The following is a 14,968-nucleotide window of genomic DNA, read 5'->3' on the forward strand; positions in this document are numbered from 1 at the left end:
TCTTTTTTCACTTCATGAAAGAAAAAACTCAACAGAGGTCCCCATTGATTCAATAACCTTTCCAGGCACCAAGCGACAGCCATCAGGTTGGCGCGTGCTTTAGAATTTTTCGGTACTCAACGTTATGCATTTCTTGGAAATGCTTAAGGGCAGCTTTTCTTTTTGCACTTTTTTCCAAATAAAAAAAAATATCTACGAGGACTTCGTCCACCTTCGCTGGGAGACAAGACGCCGCTTTTTCTGCTGCAATGTTGATTAAATGGCATGAACAGCCAATTATAATAACGTTCTCATGGGCTTCAGTTAGCGCTGCCGCTACGCCATTTTTCTTTCCCAGCATGACGTTGGCGTTGTCAGAGCCAAAAGCTATGCAGTTAGACAATGGTATGTCCAAGGAATTCAGAGTATCTATCAGCAACCTGGCTATATTGCGCCCAGTTGACTGGCCCTCTACGGTGCTCAGCGCAAGAAGCTTACTCTCAATCACGCCCAATTCTTCAACAAAATACGTAACGACGATCGGGTACAGCTGCGCTTGACTATCGTTACTGCCGTCCACGGCCACTGAAAACACACTCTTTTTCAGGGCACTCACCGTGCTCTCTTGCGCGTGGCGCGCCATTTCACCGACAATTGCTGTCGTCTTGGTTCTAGAACATGCGTAGCGCTTCGCAACGTCAGACTTCAGGAACATTTTGCGCAACAGAGGTCCCACGTACTCAGAGGCACTCAGCGGGATGTTATGTTCCAACAAGAAATCGGTAAACAAACACTCCGCACGGATGACATCGCTGTCGTCTTGTGCACTGAAGAAATCTTGGAGACGCTGCTGCTTGTCTTGGCACTGAAGGTTGCTTGAGTGCTTCTTCGATGAAATGTGCATAGACAAGTCCGTTCTGCCGCCGTGCGAGATGCTTATGTCACAATTGCAGACTGTGCAGAACGCATGATGCTCGCCTTTCCGAGACAGCACAATACATCCAAACTCAGCAGTATACTGCCTTAAAAAGACCTGGAGATATTTTTTGCGCTCTCTGCTTAGCGCCATGGCCGAAGACTACGTTAACGCGGCCAAACAACACACAACGCACGCCTCCAGAAAACTGCACTCGACCATGCAACTCAACTGCCGAAGGTAACAAAGAACAGAAGCAAGCACGGAAGTTGCCTAAGCAAAAACCGGTGTTAGTGTAGAAACATTATAGGCAGAACCTTGGCCACTGAAACTTCAGACAAAACCCGACCGTAGCGCCACGCCTGAACCGCACCAGGCGGTGGCGGCGCTACAGTCTCAAACAGCAAAGCGGAAGTAGTTCTGGCAGTTTTCACTACTGCGCTTGGCCGACTACGCTTTTTAGACCCTTCACTGATCACGATGTCAATTGGTGTCAAGCGGTAGACAGCCTTGGAGCTATGTGGCCAGACTAGAAAAAGGATTTGGCCAAACGTGGGAGCGCTTCCGGGAGATTTCTGTTTTGGTCGTACAATCGTACAAAAGCATCAAGATTCGGGAGTCTCCCGGATAATTCGGAAGACCTGGCAGGTATGCAAGCGCGCCCACAGATGAGCCCCAACAAAAGCAATGCTGGCAGATTGCAGGAGGGTCACAGAGGTGCACTGCTCACAACACAAACACTCACAGACAGACCACTGACTCCCTCCTGAGAGTAACGCTAAAGCACCAAGCAGCCCAATGTAAAGCCTGCACTTGTCCCACTGCCTCTTGTTTCGTCTTTCACCTCTTTAAGGGGACACTAGGGACAAATTTAAGCAGGCCTGTATCAACATATTACGCAGAGAGACCACTCTACCTGAAAACAATGCTTATATAAGCTAGAAAAGACCAAGGAACAAAATAACGGTGTTGCCAACACAGCTAGGTTTGGTTTGGTTTATGGGGTTTAACGTCCCAAAGCGACTAAGGCTATGAGAGACGCCGTAGTGGAGGGCTCCGGAAATTTCGACCACCTGGGGTTCTTTAACGTGCACTGATATCGCACAGTACACGGGCCTCTAGAATTTCTCCTCCAAAGAAATTCTAGCCGCCGCGGCCGGGATCGAACCCGCGTCTTTCGGGACAGCAGCCGAGCACCGTAACCGCTGAGCCACCGCGGCGGCTCCAACACAGCTAGATTTCGCGACTTAACTGCACACATTGCAACCAATTTTGGTCGTGGATCTTGGAGGTTAAGCTACATCACCATTCACTTAAAATACAGTGGTAACGAAGTCCTTTTTGTTGTAGACGTTACGATTCGAATTCAGTGGCGGAGAAATTTTTAAACTCAACTTTCTCAGCCACGAATGAGCTTTCTGCTGCCAGACAACCACAACATACCCAGACAGAGCCACAGAATCGATTTTTACTCGGAACAAAACTAGGAAGGGAATTGTCCTCAGCGGCCCTTTAATGCAGCTCTACCATGAACAGTGCAAGTTGTCACACTGGACTCTGGAAGACTGAAGCCAGGAAATTCCAAAAGGGGGAACACAGGAAACAGGTACCAAGTTCAGACCTTTGACGGTAAGCTAGGACATGATTCCAAGCACCTTTGCTGTGGCTTCGATGCAAAGAAGCTAGGGCTAGTGACATCAGGCAAACGGCGCGCTAATGTGGTGCATCTCCACAAGGAAACGCGCCACTAGTGCTGCAGCATCCCATTCCGGCTCTTGCGCAGAATAACGTTTCGTCTTTTCTTGTATGAACACCATGTGCACAAGACGAGTTGGAAGCGCTGAAGCACATAGTATTCATGGTTCTAGGCCGAGTCTGGCGCGCAGGAAGACGCGTCCGTGGTAGTACCGAATGCCGCAGGCATCATCGTCTATTAGCTCCCAGCAGAATGTACTACGAGGGCAAAAGTATGCACACATGAAGCAATTCTTTTGGCTGACTTTTTCTTTTTTCAAAATTACCAGCTGCCAAGTTGGGGGGTACGGCCATTACATGAGTATACACGGTATATCGGGGCTCGATTGTACATAGCCAGTATAAGTGAAGAAACTTGCTATGTACAGGCGCGGCCATAAGTAAACAGAGCACGCTATTGCGTTTGAAGTGCAATCACGCTTTCTCCATTGGTAATGAAGAAGCGTTGTTTGTCTACAAAAAAGCCCACCAACCTCCACTACCAGCATGCGCACACCACTGCTGGAAATTTGAATTAGGTGACGCGTGAAAAATTTTCCCGGACAGTTGCTTACTCCGTTTACTTTTGTCCGCACCTGTACCATTTCAGAGCAAGCAGGACTTCAACCACTGGCCAAGAGAAGAAAGGTCACCCAGCAACATTTTTTTGTACCCTGTTGTACATTCATCAACTAGGCATCCATCTGCAAGATTACTTTGAAAAACACCTATCCGGAGCTTCTCGGCGCAAGCACAGTTGTGGTATCAAACCAATTTTTGCATCCACAAATTTCTAAAAATATATTCATTCTTTCAAACTCGTCAATATCCCCCTCAAACTCCTTGTCTCAAGACCCACCCCTCCTTTCTGCAACGCCATGAGTGCTTAATGCTCTTGCCTAGAAAATGAAAGCTCTTTCCTCTTTGTGAAGCATTACTGCATGTCCCCATGTTGTGCACCTAGATACTTCCTCAGTAACCCTGCATAAAACTTGATCTTGTTTATTTGTTGTGGTCTCCATGTTATAGTGAGTGTTCCCTCTCCTGCTTTCATCCGCAGCACTGTGTAAAAAAAAAACTGGATAAATAAATGTCTGCCATTTGAGCCCAGTCAGTGGCGTGAGGTTAGTAAAGCTGATGTGCCACTGAGGCTTTGTGCCCTCCCAGAGTTACTGGTCAGACACCTTTAGCACACTTCCCTAGAGTGGGCCCTATGCAGGGCCATCAACCCTAGTGGGGACCCACCATGTGCTTGAGGGTCTCGGGGGCACCCTTGACGGCTGCAATGTGGGTGGTCTCCATGGCCCCTGGAGACACAAAGCCGGCCACCACGGACATGCGCTTGAGGGCACTGCTGAAGTGGAAGCGGCTGAAGATCTTGAGGCCGGGGGCCCGGCCTTTCTTGGGGACCACACAGTCTCCTGAAAATGGCCGACCCCTGTTCAGGTACTGAACCACCACTCTGCATTCAGAGGAGCAGGCTGGACACTTAAGTAGATGACTTCCGGAGAAATGGCCACTGCACATCTGCCTAAAGGGCCAACAGATCCCCTCCATGGAACACAGCTTCAGACGCGAAACACCATTCAGAGGAGCAGGCTGGACACTTAAGCAGATGACATTCGGAGAAACGGCCACTAGATATCTGCCTAAAGGGCCAACAGGTCCCCTCCGTGGAACACAGCTTCAGACGCGAAACACCATTCAGAGGAGCAGGCTGGACACTTAAGCAGATGACATTCGGAGAAACGGCCACTAGATATCTGCCTAAAGGGCCAACAGGTCCCCTCCGTGGAACACAGCTTCAGACGCGAAACACCATTCAGAGGAGCAGGCTGGACACTTAAGCAGATGACATTCGGAGAAACGGCCACTAGATATCTGCCTAAAGGGCCAACAGGTCCCCTCCGTGGAACACAGCTTCAGACGCGAAACACCATTCAGAGGAGCAGGCTGGACACTTAAGCAGATGACATTCGGAGAAACGGCCACTAGATATCTGCCTAAAGGGCCAACAGGTCCCCTCCGTGGAACACAGCTTCAGACGCAAAATACATTGCCAGTAGCAGCAAGAGCCATCAGCACTGAGCAGAGATTGCTGAATGCAACAACCAGAGGGACATGGAAAGAACACTCGTTCTAGAAAACTGACACTACAGCAGGGCTCAGAGTCTACACATCTTTCCTGAACAATGGTTGCCGAGGCTGCCTTCAAATGACTTTTCCCTCTAGCCTGCGGTGATGCCTCATTTGTGCTCTCTCCAACTGTTTTTTTTACAACCAATGCCAGTCACTTAAATGCCTGTACAGCAGCCCTGAAAGCCAAGCAGATCCACATCCCCTCGGAATGCTTCAAGCACTGCTGTTTTTCACACATCACAGCTTGAAAGCCACATACAGTAGAAGCTCACTGTTACGTTTTTCACAGCACCACGCTAAAGAAACGCAGCAGCCGGGAAGTGCGTGTAAAAAAAAAAAAATGTACACTGTTGTCTGGCACTTTCTTTTTTCTTTTTTCTACTTGTATTTACTTGTAATATTGGTAACAAGCTCCTCTTGAATTTGCAAGGCTTTCGTGATCATTCACATGTACAGAATGGCCCAAAGACCCTGCCAAAGGCTCTCCATTCGCCTGAGCAACTTTTGGTGAAAGGAAGGCAGCAGCAAAGAGAGAGGTTGCGCAGAGCAGGCAAAGTTGGGGCATGCATGCGCGCTTCTGCCCCATTTTTGCAGCAGCCACTTTAATGCTACGCAATTCTCACCTCCAACTTTCAACTTTTCAAACTATCAACTTCTTTTTGTGCACTCAGCAATTTTTTCCGCAATATTAATGCCAAGTATTTGTGTTGAAATAAAAATCTTCGGAAAACCCATTCTACTGCCATTATTTTCATGCATTTTATGCTTTTGTAAACCTCACATATTTTGCGGGAAAAAAAGTTTTCCCCGATACCTGTCAAAAAGTCACTTTTTCCCGTGGTAACAAAAGAGTGCGAAGACAGCGTGAGCAGGTGGCCCAGGCCACCTGGGAATAGCTCACCCTTGGTGAGGTTCCACTCGATGGCGGTGAGCGCAGCCTTCTCCAGGGGGTCCCCCACCAGGCCATCGTCCAGCTGAGCCAGGGACTGGCACGAGGCCAGCACCTGGACGCTCTCCAGGGGGGCCTCGGACACAGCACACATCTCGGGCCGGTCCCTGCAGCAGCCCCCCATCAGCTCAGGGGCCTATTTCCTCCGGCACAAGGCTCCGATTTGAATCCACTGACAGATGGCAGGGTGGAAACAGCACGAGCAGCACAAACGGCTACAGGATCGAGTGTCTCAGCATGCATTTACAATCAGTATGACAAAAGAAACCATACCTATAATATATGGTAATAATGAAAGAAGAAAAGCTACAACCAATTCTCGATAGCTCAAACTTAAACAAGAAAATGTTTGAATTACGAGGGGGTACCCAAAAGAAACCGGACTAAATTTTTTGGTCGGCAAAGCTTCTCTGGTACCGCGTTTTGCCACTAGGAGCACATAGAACGAACATTCCAGAGTCAGTAAGCCGAGTGCCGTCGTTGAAGGAGGTCAGGCTAGTTTAGGCAGAATTTTAGAGTGACGACTGTTTTGTGTGAACGTCGTTTTTGCAATGGCTGACTTTCGTGAACAGCGTGCGCCGGTGAAATTCTGATTTTTGCTCGGAAAAATTTGAATGGAAACTCTTGAAATATTAAGAAAGACGTACAAGGACGATGCTATGGGGACAACTCAAGTGTTCCTGAATCGAATCCTGAATCAAAGCAACAACCATGCCAATGGAAAACTTTAAATTCACCTCGCCTCAAGAAAGCTCGTCAGGTGAAACCAAACCTCAAAACAATGCTGATTTGTTTTTTCGACGTGAGAGGAGTCGTCCATTGAGAATTTATTCCGCAGGGTCAGACAGTTAGCCAGGCTGTCTACTTGGATGTTTTGAAAAGATTGGGCAACAGTGTGCAGTGGAAGCGGCCAGATTTGTGGCGGTCGGGTGACTGGTTTGTCCATCATGGCAATGCCCCTGCTCACACAGCCCTGTCTCTACGACAATTATGGACCAAAAATGGCATGACCCCTATTCCTCAACCCTCATACTCTCCCGACCTTGCCCCGTGCTACTTTCTTTGTTTCCTAGAATGAAAAAATAGGTGAATGGAAAGCGTTTCGCTGATGTTGCTGAGGTGAAGAAAAAAACGACGGAGGCACTGTCAAGCATCACAAAAGATGAATTTAAACAATGTTTTGAAAAATGGAATGAAAGATTCGACAAGCGTATCATTCCCAGTGGGGAATACTTTGAAGGCGATTGGAGGTCTGTGCTTAAAATGTGAACAAATAAGTTCAAACAAAAATAAGTCCGGTTTCTTTTGGGTACCCCCTCGTACATGCATTTCAAACAGCCTGACCGAAATAAAAGGCTGATGCCCTGTGCTGCGCAAGTAGACACATGAACAGTGCTAGGTTTTTTAATAGTACATACTTATGCCTCTGTATGTGGCCTACTGGATTACTGTTCCGCGCTTTCATAGATGCGTTAAAGCAACATTACCGTAAAAACCGGAATATAGGTCGAATTTTTTTTCAAAAAACCATGCCGAAAAGTCGACCCCCGTCTTATATACCGGTCATTGGCAGAAAAACTATGGAAGTCTTGCAACAATAGGCTACTGAAGTCAACAGCCTTCATCGCCATCGGCAGCAGCGCTGTGTTTCATGGCACAGCCATTTTGTGTTTCCGTTGACAAAGTTATTTTGGTTACCTAAACGCTGCTTTCCACCTTTTTTTCAAAATAAGCGGAAGCCGACGGCAGTTCACCGTAGCCTTCAAGAAAAAGACGATCGAGTACATGGAAGCTCACGGCAACCTGGCGGCACAGCGCAAATTTAGAGTATCCGAAAAGAGCGTTTGATACTGGCGGAGGCAGAAGATGCGCATTACAACTTGCAGCAACCAGAAAAAAACATCATTTCGTGGGCGGACCGCAGCGTATCCGGAACTGGAGGACAAGGTTGCGGAGTTTGTCCGGCAGCTGCGTGCGAGATCGCTGCCTGTGACTGCTGAACACATCCGCGTGAAAGCGATAGAGATCGCGCGTGCGTCTGGATTCTCGAGGGCGCAGTTTAAGGGCTCGCCATCCTGGGTGCGGCGATTCACGAGGAGGAAGGGCTTTGCGCTACGGCGCCGTACTTCTGTGTGCCAGAAACTGCCCGAAGAGTTCGAAGATAAGCTGGTCGAGTTTCAGAGATATGTGATTGCACTCCGGCACCGACGCGACTACATGATGGGTCAAATCGGAAACGCCGACGAAACGCCCGTTTGGTTCGACATGCCCTCAAGTCGTACTGTTTCAGAAAAAGGAGCTAAGCAAGTGGAGCTTCTAACGACTGGCAACGAGCACTCGCGATTCACAGTGATGCTCGCGTGCACAGCCGATGGGTACAAGCTGCCCCCTTTCATCATTTTTAAACGGAAGACATTGCCGAAAGAGGAGTTCCCACGTGACGTCATCGTCCGGGTTAATGAAAAGGTTGGTTGGTTTATGGGGTGTAACGTCCCAAAGCGACAAAGGCCATGAGAGACGCCGTAGTGGAGGGCTCCGGAAATTTCGACCACCTGGGGTTCTTTAACGTGCACTGACATCGCACAGTTATGAAAAGGGTTTCATGACGGAATCATTAATGCTGGAGTGGATCCGGCTCGTGCGGAAGCGGCGACCTGGTGCTCTCTTTGAGCGAGCAAACATGCTCGTTCTGGACGCGTTTCGAGGTCACCTTACAGCCAACGTAAAGCGGGCCCTGGGCGATGGCAAGACAGACCTTGTGGTCATCCCTGGTGGATTGACATCTGTGCTGCAGCCACTAGACGTTGTGCTAAACAAGCCGTTCAAAGATAGAGTGTGCGCGAACTCTACAATGAATGGATGCTGGGCGACAACCCCACCACCCCCACCGGCCGCCTGCGACGTCCACTGCTTGCGACTGTTTGTGGCTGGGTGTCGTCAGCGTGGAAATCTCTGCCCGCAGAGATGGTGCGCAAGTCATTTAGGAAGTACAGCATTAGCAACGCGCTAGACGGCACAGAGGATGACGCTCTGTGGGACGTGGGCAGCGATAAGCAATCGTCATCCGACTCAAGTTCGGCCGACTCTGACGACTCGGAGTAGCTTGCTCACTTTGTGCCCTTCTCTGTGTTGTACACCCGGCCAATTTTTTAACATTATCTCGCGACCATCGCCTCGAGTGTTTGTCAGCACCTTATCACGGCACGGAGCAGCGAAAGAAGCGAGAGTAAGCGCGTGTGGATGCATATGCGTATCTCGTTTGTTTCGCCGCTCAGCACCGTTAATAAGACGGTGACAAGCACGCGAGGCGATGTTTGCGCGATAGTGTTAAAAAATTGGCCGGATGTACTTACCAGCAGCCCATAAATGAAAATAAATACTGTCACCATTGTGCAACCGGTTGAGTCGCATTTCTTTCAAGGTAAGGGTGTTTTTCGGTACTTCTGCCATTGAAAAAAATGTTTTTCATTTTTAGAATTGGTTAGTTGGGGGGTCGACCTATATTCCGGTCCGACCTATATTACGGTATTTGTCCAACTCATCAAATCATTTCGTAAACACGATTAGCGATGGCTAGCTCACTGTCCTTAAATTATCAGAACATGCGTGGCCTTCACATAAAGTATGAATGTTTTTATAACCGAGTCCTGACTTCACAAGGAAATCTCTTCTATTTTCATAATGATTTTGAAGTTTACCGCTGTGACAGAAATTACAAACAGACTGGCAAGCAATATGGTGGCAGTGTTCTCCTTGCTATCAAAAAATTTTTTCCGTCCCTTTCGCCGCAATGACCTGGAATTTCACAACGAATGCCTCTAGACTGAAGTTAACCTAAAAGGCACAAAAAGCTTCCCTGTTAGCTTATACTACCCAAAACCATCTTTTGGGGCTGATGCCTTAGAGCGTACCCTCGAACCTCTTGCCGATGGCCTTGGTCCGGAGCACTACCCCGTTGCACTTTTTGGCGACTTCAATGTTCCTTCAAGACAATTACAGGGCTGCCCTGCATGCTGTGGGAGTAATCGATTTGGAGACTAGACGGCAGTCTCAGGACCTTCTCTTCCTCTTCAAGTGTTTACACACTGACTGCATGCCCCTGGCATCTCTGGTCAAGCCTCAAGTGCCAGGACGGTCCATGCGACAAAGCCATGTGTTTGATGTGCCACTGCTCAAAATAAGCCCCATTGTTCGAATGATGTGCACATATAACGCCATGGCACCATGTGGTCCTAATATATTTCACCAGGATTTGAAATCTTGCAGGCAAAAACCTGCTGTCCTCATTGGGACTCGTCACACATTTCAACTGTTAACTGTTTCTATCATTTGTTGTCAATGCCATCATCAACACCGTTTTAATTGCACTTCTGCTGCTCTCTCTTTCTTGTTCTTTTCACTGCTCCTTCCCCTTTCACTGCTCCGTGTGCACCACTGTAAAAGGCCCATGGCTGTTAGTGAGCACATCACAATAAATAAACAAAAAGAAAAGAAATAAAAAGGAGCACACTGATCAAAATAGGCAAGTCCATGATTCACCATTTCATGTTCCAAAGGTCTGTTCTAACTGCCTGTATACCACAAGCGTTCCCTTATTGTGCCTCACTATGTACCAGTGCTGACTGCTGGCTGGCAGTAGTTACACAGTGGAATGAGAAAGCAAAGTCCAACCTTGTACGTGCCCTTTCCCGTGCTCGAAACGGTTCACACTGCCCGGAGCCAGCTCTATGAATCACCCCTCTTGATGGCTACAGCATGGATGCACGCAGCTGCTTTGCGATAAAGACCCGCTATCCACTTGTTCTACATTGCTGCATGGTGCCGCACTTTATCTGCCTTCTCCCGCAATTCAAGACACGCTTTTGTGTCGGTTGAAAGTGCAGGCAGTGCATTCATTAGGCTTAACTGCTCAGCCACGCTGCTAGCAGCCCAACTGCAGTGAACGCCAACTGCAGCGATGCAGTTTTATTTTCAAGAACACACAGTACCATCCATGTCTGATTGCTTTCAAACACCTTTCTGCATGGCACATAGATTTTTGCATGCTGCCCAAATGGTGTCACATCTTGGCTTTTTTTATTCCGTGACCCAAGCAAGCTGTGCCAAACAGTGGACAATACAAACCCAAGAGGCCCGAGTTGTGGTGTGAGCTGTGTGAGCATAAAGAGGCAACTGCCATGGGGCACACAGTGGGCGGCACACAGATTCGAAGGTGAATGCGTTGCAGTTAAAAGTCATACAGATTATCTGTGCACCACATCAGCACCCTTATCTTCAATGCCAATCCTCTGCCTAAGAAAAATGGGAGACGCACGTGAGGCTTCAGAGCATACACCATCATGCGAGTCAATTCTTACAAATGCCCCCTGAACCTAGGCTATGCAAGCTGTCTCACCACCATCAGTCCAACTACTACGTCCACTGCAGGTCAAAGACCACTCCCACTGACCACCAATTAATCCCGGCCTATGCCATCAGCATTCAGTGGACACACACGTCCAACCTGGCACCTTTTGCTCTGTGTGGGTGAGGGTGTATTAAGCAGCAAGACCCACGGGGCAAGCAGCAGAAGGCACAGCACTGTAATGGTTGCCCCACAAGATGTGAAACAGGGAGCCCTTGCAAAAGCACTGCAACTCACTTCAGCCCAGCAATGCCCTCGACGACCAGGCTGTCTGTGGTGAGGGTGCCAGTCTTGTCAAAGCAGCAGATCTCCACCTTTCCCGCGAACGGTATCCGGAAGGGCTCCGTGCAGAACACCCCTGCAAAGGGACACACAGGCTCACCCACAGAAGGCTACGGGGGTGCAATTCACCACTGCTCCCTGGGGGGGGGGGGGCATCAAAATACACTCGTGTTAGGAAATTACTTGGACACGGTCCTTGCTGTTAACAACTTGTTACCCTTCCCATAGGATCATCTAGTGTGATACCTCTCAATAACAACGCCTCGTCACTTATTATGAACATTTTTCATGTGATAGTGTTAACGGCCCCGTTATGCAGAAAATCCGGCGTCGGCGTTGTGGGCGAAAAAAACTGGCAGTGGCTTAGCTCAGCTAGGCCAGGATATACGTTGCAAAAGCAGCTTCGTCTACTGACATCTCGGCAGCGACACGCCGCCGTTGTCGTTCAGCAGTTTGGCAGCGTCTCTTCGCGATACGTTCCTCTCGTTCTTCAGCCGTCTCGGCCGCCCGCTTAGCCTTTCTCTCCTCATTTTCATGGCATGTACATATGTACATTTGGAGCCTCTAGGCTGAAAAATATGACAGCAACCATTTATGCAAGAAACAGTGATTTGCAGGTACCCTTAACCTTTCAGGAGTACTTCACAGTGCTTTTCCAAAGTGCACCTACTTCTGCACCCCAATTGGTTTGTTACTTTCTTTTGAAATTCATAGTAGCAATCCTCGGCACAACTGAGGCAGAGGAAAACTTTACACCTGCAACAGCAAATGCGAGGCTTAGAGACACAGCCTGTGTTTTGGCACCTTTGTGGGAAGTGTGCAGTCACATGCGTCAGCCAGTGGCTGCAGCCGTCAAATATTGTGGCATTAGTCAGCATGGGCCTGCCATTACGAGACTGTTGAACAGGTTTTGTGAAGTAGGTGCTAGGCCTCCCTTACTGGTGCATTCCTGTTGCTTGCAATCAAGCTTTGCGAAATAACTGACTGGAATGCCGCGACATCCTTCACTTCCTTCTTTGGGAGTGCCTCTTCAATCATGTCACGGATGTACTGAGTCAAGCTGTAGCAAACTGCAAAGGAAATGAAGTTGAAGATTATCCCTACCAGCCACTTCTTGGTCTTTCTGCAGAGGGGATACGATGACATCAAAAAATCCAGCATGTCTACGCCGCCCATAAATGGTACTTAGCACATACCCACGGGCAGCCTATGTCAATGTGTTCCTTCGCTGATTCACTCCATGTGTTCACCTTGGGGAGGTTCCCTAATCCTACAACAATGGAGAGCACATTAACAGGACCACTGTAGTGCCACCGAACAATGACCATATCCTCTTCCTCGGTAATCTTTAAGTTGTAGGTTTAAGTTTAAAGCCCTTCCTTCTTCAATTCCTTCTCCATTTTCAGCTCCCAGCCAAGAAGTCTGTGGGACCTAATCATATCGGAAGACAAAATACCAAGCCATTTCAGCTCTCAGAAGAGCGGCAAAGACAAAAAGTAGCTGTCCATGCAGCACCTCATGTTCTCACCAAGGGGAAGGTGTTCTATAGATGAATTAGCACAGACCTACCAAGGCCCAAGTGAGACTGGTGTGTGCTTACACCAGTGCCCTTACATTGGTATAACTCAAAATCATGAGCCATGCCGTCTGAACTGTGGTGCACAAACACCTGAATGCCTTCAGGACTGGGCTTGTTCCTAACAAACTGTTCAGTAGGGACCCTTCTTGTAAAAGGCACCATCTATTGTGCATCACAACAACAAAAAAATCTTGATTTCCTCCGGTGTGGCATTCAGCTGAACTCCCGTCTTTCTGCAGTGCACACATGTTGGTGAAATGAGCTAGGTGAACAAAAATCCTGTCCGGAAAGTAGTTGCCGAAGTACTCAAGTGACTCAGACAGCTGACCCCAGCTCAGGGATGAAGCAGCATTTCTAAGTTGAAAAATCCTTCTTAATCTACTTCTTTTCAGTTTTCTTCCTTTTGCCGGGGTGTTGGCCTCGTCAGGAGGCATGCTTTGTCTGCCTCCTTTTGCCTCTCCCCGGGGGCATATTGTAAATATGGCCGAATAAACATTTCATTTCATTTCATGGCTGGAGCTCATTTCACATTTTCTTGCTGTTCGTCGCCGCTGCTACCGACGCTAAGGTGGACCACCACAGGCTCTTCATTTGAGCGTCTTGGCATCACTGGAGCCCAGAGCAACTTTGTTCCTCGTGTTGGCATTGGCGTTTAAGCCACAGCTGTTCCGGTCGCCAAGCACGATGGGCTGCTGTCGTGGCATCTTTGCCGTTGCCAGACAAGGTGGAAGGATTGGAAGTCAACATTACACACGCCCAAACACTTTGAAAGCAGGAGGAGAACTAAGCTGGCATGACGAATGCGGCGCTTGCACTATCATGATGTGATCAGAGGCTGCCTGGGTACAGCACTCAAGTATCATGTGCTCCCCTCAAGCTATAGCACCAGTGTGTACACGCGCTTCATGGAGTGATGTCACGGCATGCGTCAGCCAGAGCTTTTCCTTTGCAAGGGCCACTGGAAGTGAAATTTACATGGGCTTGAACACACTACCGTGACTTTGGAGAAAAGGGGTCCACAATGCTGTCGCATTAAAACGTTGAAACTGAACGCCAGTCTGAAATCTGTTCACAGAAGGGGCACAATCAGGAACGCTTGGTTGTGGTATGAACTTGGCTGTCTTGGAATTTGCTGTCGTGGAGTTCAGTCGTATTCATGGCAAGACTATGATCATAAGCGAAGTGTGACTTTTCTCAATTTTTGAGTTCAAATGCAACCTGTTTTCCTCAATCAACGATTTCAGCCTTGCATCGCTGATCGAAGAATCATCAAAGACACACTGCGCCAGAACAAAAAGAGGTGAGCATCTTTTTAAGAGTCAGCTACTTTCTTTTGCTCCTGCGCATTCCAAGTGCACTCCTCAGAATTCAGCACTCAGTTTATCTACCCAACTGGGCAGCAGAGCTCGCAGTACACTAGGAGCTCTTTCAGAATAAGAACAGATTTACGGAAAAAAAAAAAAATCATGCATGTGTCTGGAAGAAACAGTGATTGGAGCACCATGTGTTGCATTGTGACAGCTTCCGCTGCCCCACTGAACATGAAATGCTCCGACCCTTTGTGGGAGGTCTTACCCAGCCGGGTGAGTGCCAGCAGGGAGGTGTGCACCGCCAGGGAGAGCTCGATGGGCAGCTCAGGGGGCACCACCGATGTCAGGATGAGCGCACACTCCAGAAACAGCTTGTAGCGGTTTCGTGTCGGGTCCTCAGTGCCTGGGAGAGCAGGGGGGCAGGCAATCGGTCACACATTCAGTACACCCAGCAGAGTTGGGTGTACAGCGAAACACCGGGCTAACCAATTGCTCGTTGATGGGTGCACGCTGGCACTACATCTTGATGAGTTGAGCCCTGTTATATGAATTCAGTTTGAGGCACAATGAGCCGAGACCACTTTCACTAGGTAAAATTCTCAGTGTACCATGGTTCCACACTGAACCACATGAAATGTGCAGGCTCACCCACTGCTGGTTCGGTTAGTTTCATTTA

At 48.6% G+C, this 14,968-nt stretch overlaps 1 protein-coding gene across 4 annotated transcripts in view; it reads right to left on the reverse strand.

Moving 5' to 3' along the window:
* Positions 1-14,968, reverse strand: part of LOC149357298 (endoplasmic reticulum transmembrane helix translocase) — a 92,448-nt gene that overhangs the window by 48,285 nt on the left and 29,195 nt on the right. For all 4 annotated transcript variants that reach the window (XM_089584496.1, XM_089584495.1, XM_089584498.1 and 1 more), the window contains exons 9-12: positions 14,558-14,695; positions 11,359-11,479; positions 5,670-5,824; positions 3,875-4,050 (exon numbers count right to left, since the gene is read on the reverse strand). In XM_089584496.1, coding sequence (XP_089440622.1) covers positions 3,875-4,050; positions 5,670-5,824; positions 11,359-11,479; positions 14,558-14,695 — 590 coding nt within the window. The remainder of the gene's footprint in view (positions 1-3,874; positions 4,051-5,669; positions 5,825-11,358; positions 11,480-14,557; positions 14,696-14,968) is intronic.

This window comes from Amblyomma mixtum, chromosome 3 (genome assembly GCF_055824585.1).
Source record: "Amblyomma mixtum isolate Tamu chromosome 3, ASM5582458v1, whole genome shotgun sequence".
In the NCBI taxonomy this organism is placed as follows: domain Eukaryota; kingdom Metazoa; phylum Arthropoda; class Arachnida; order Ixodida; family Ixodidae; genus Amblyomma; species Amblyomma mixtum.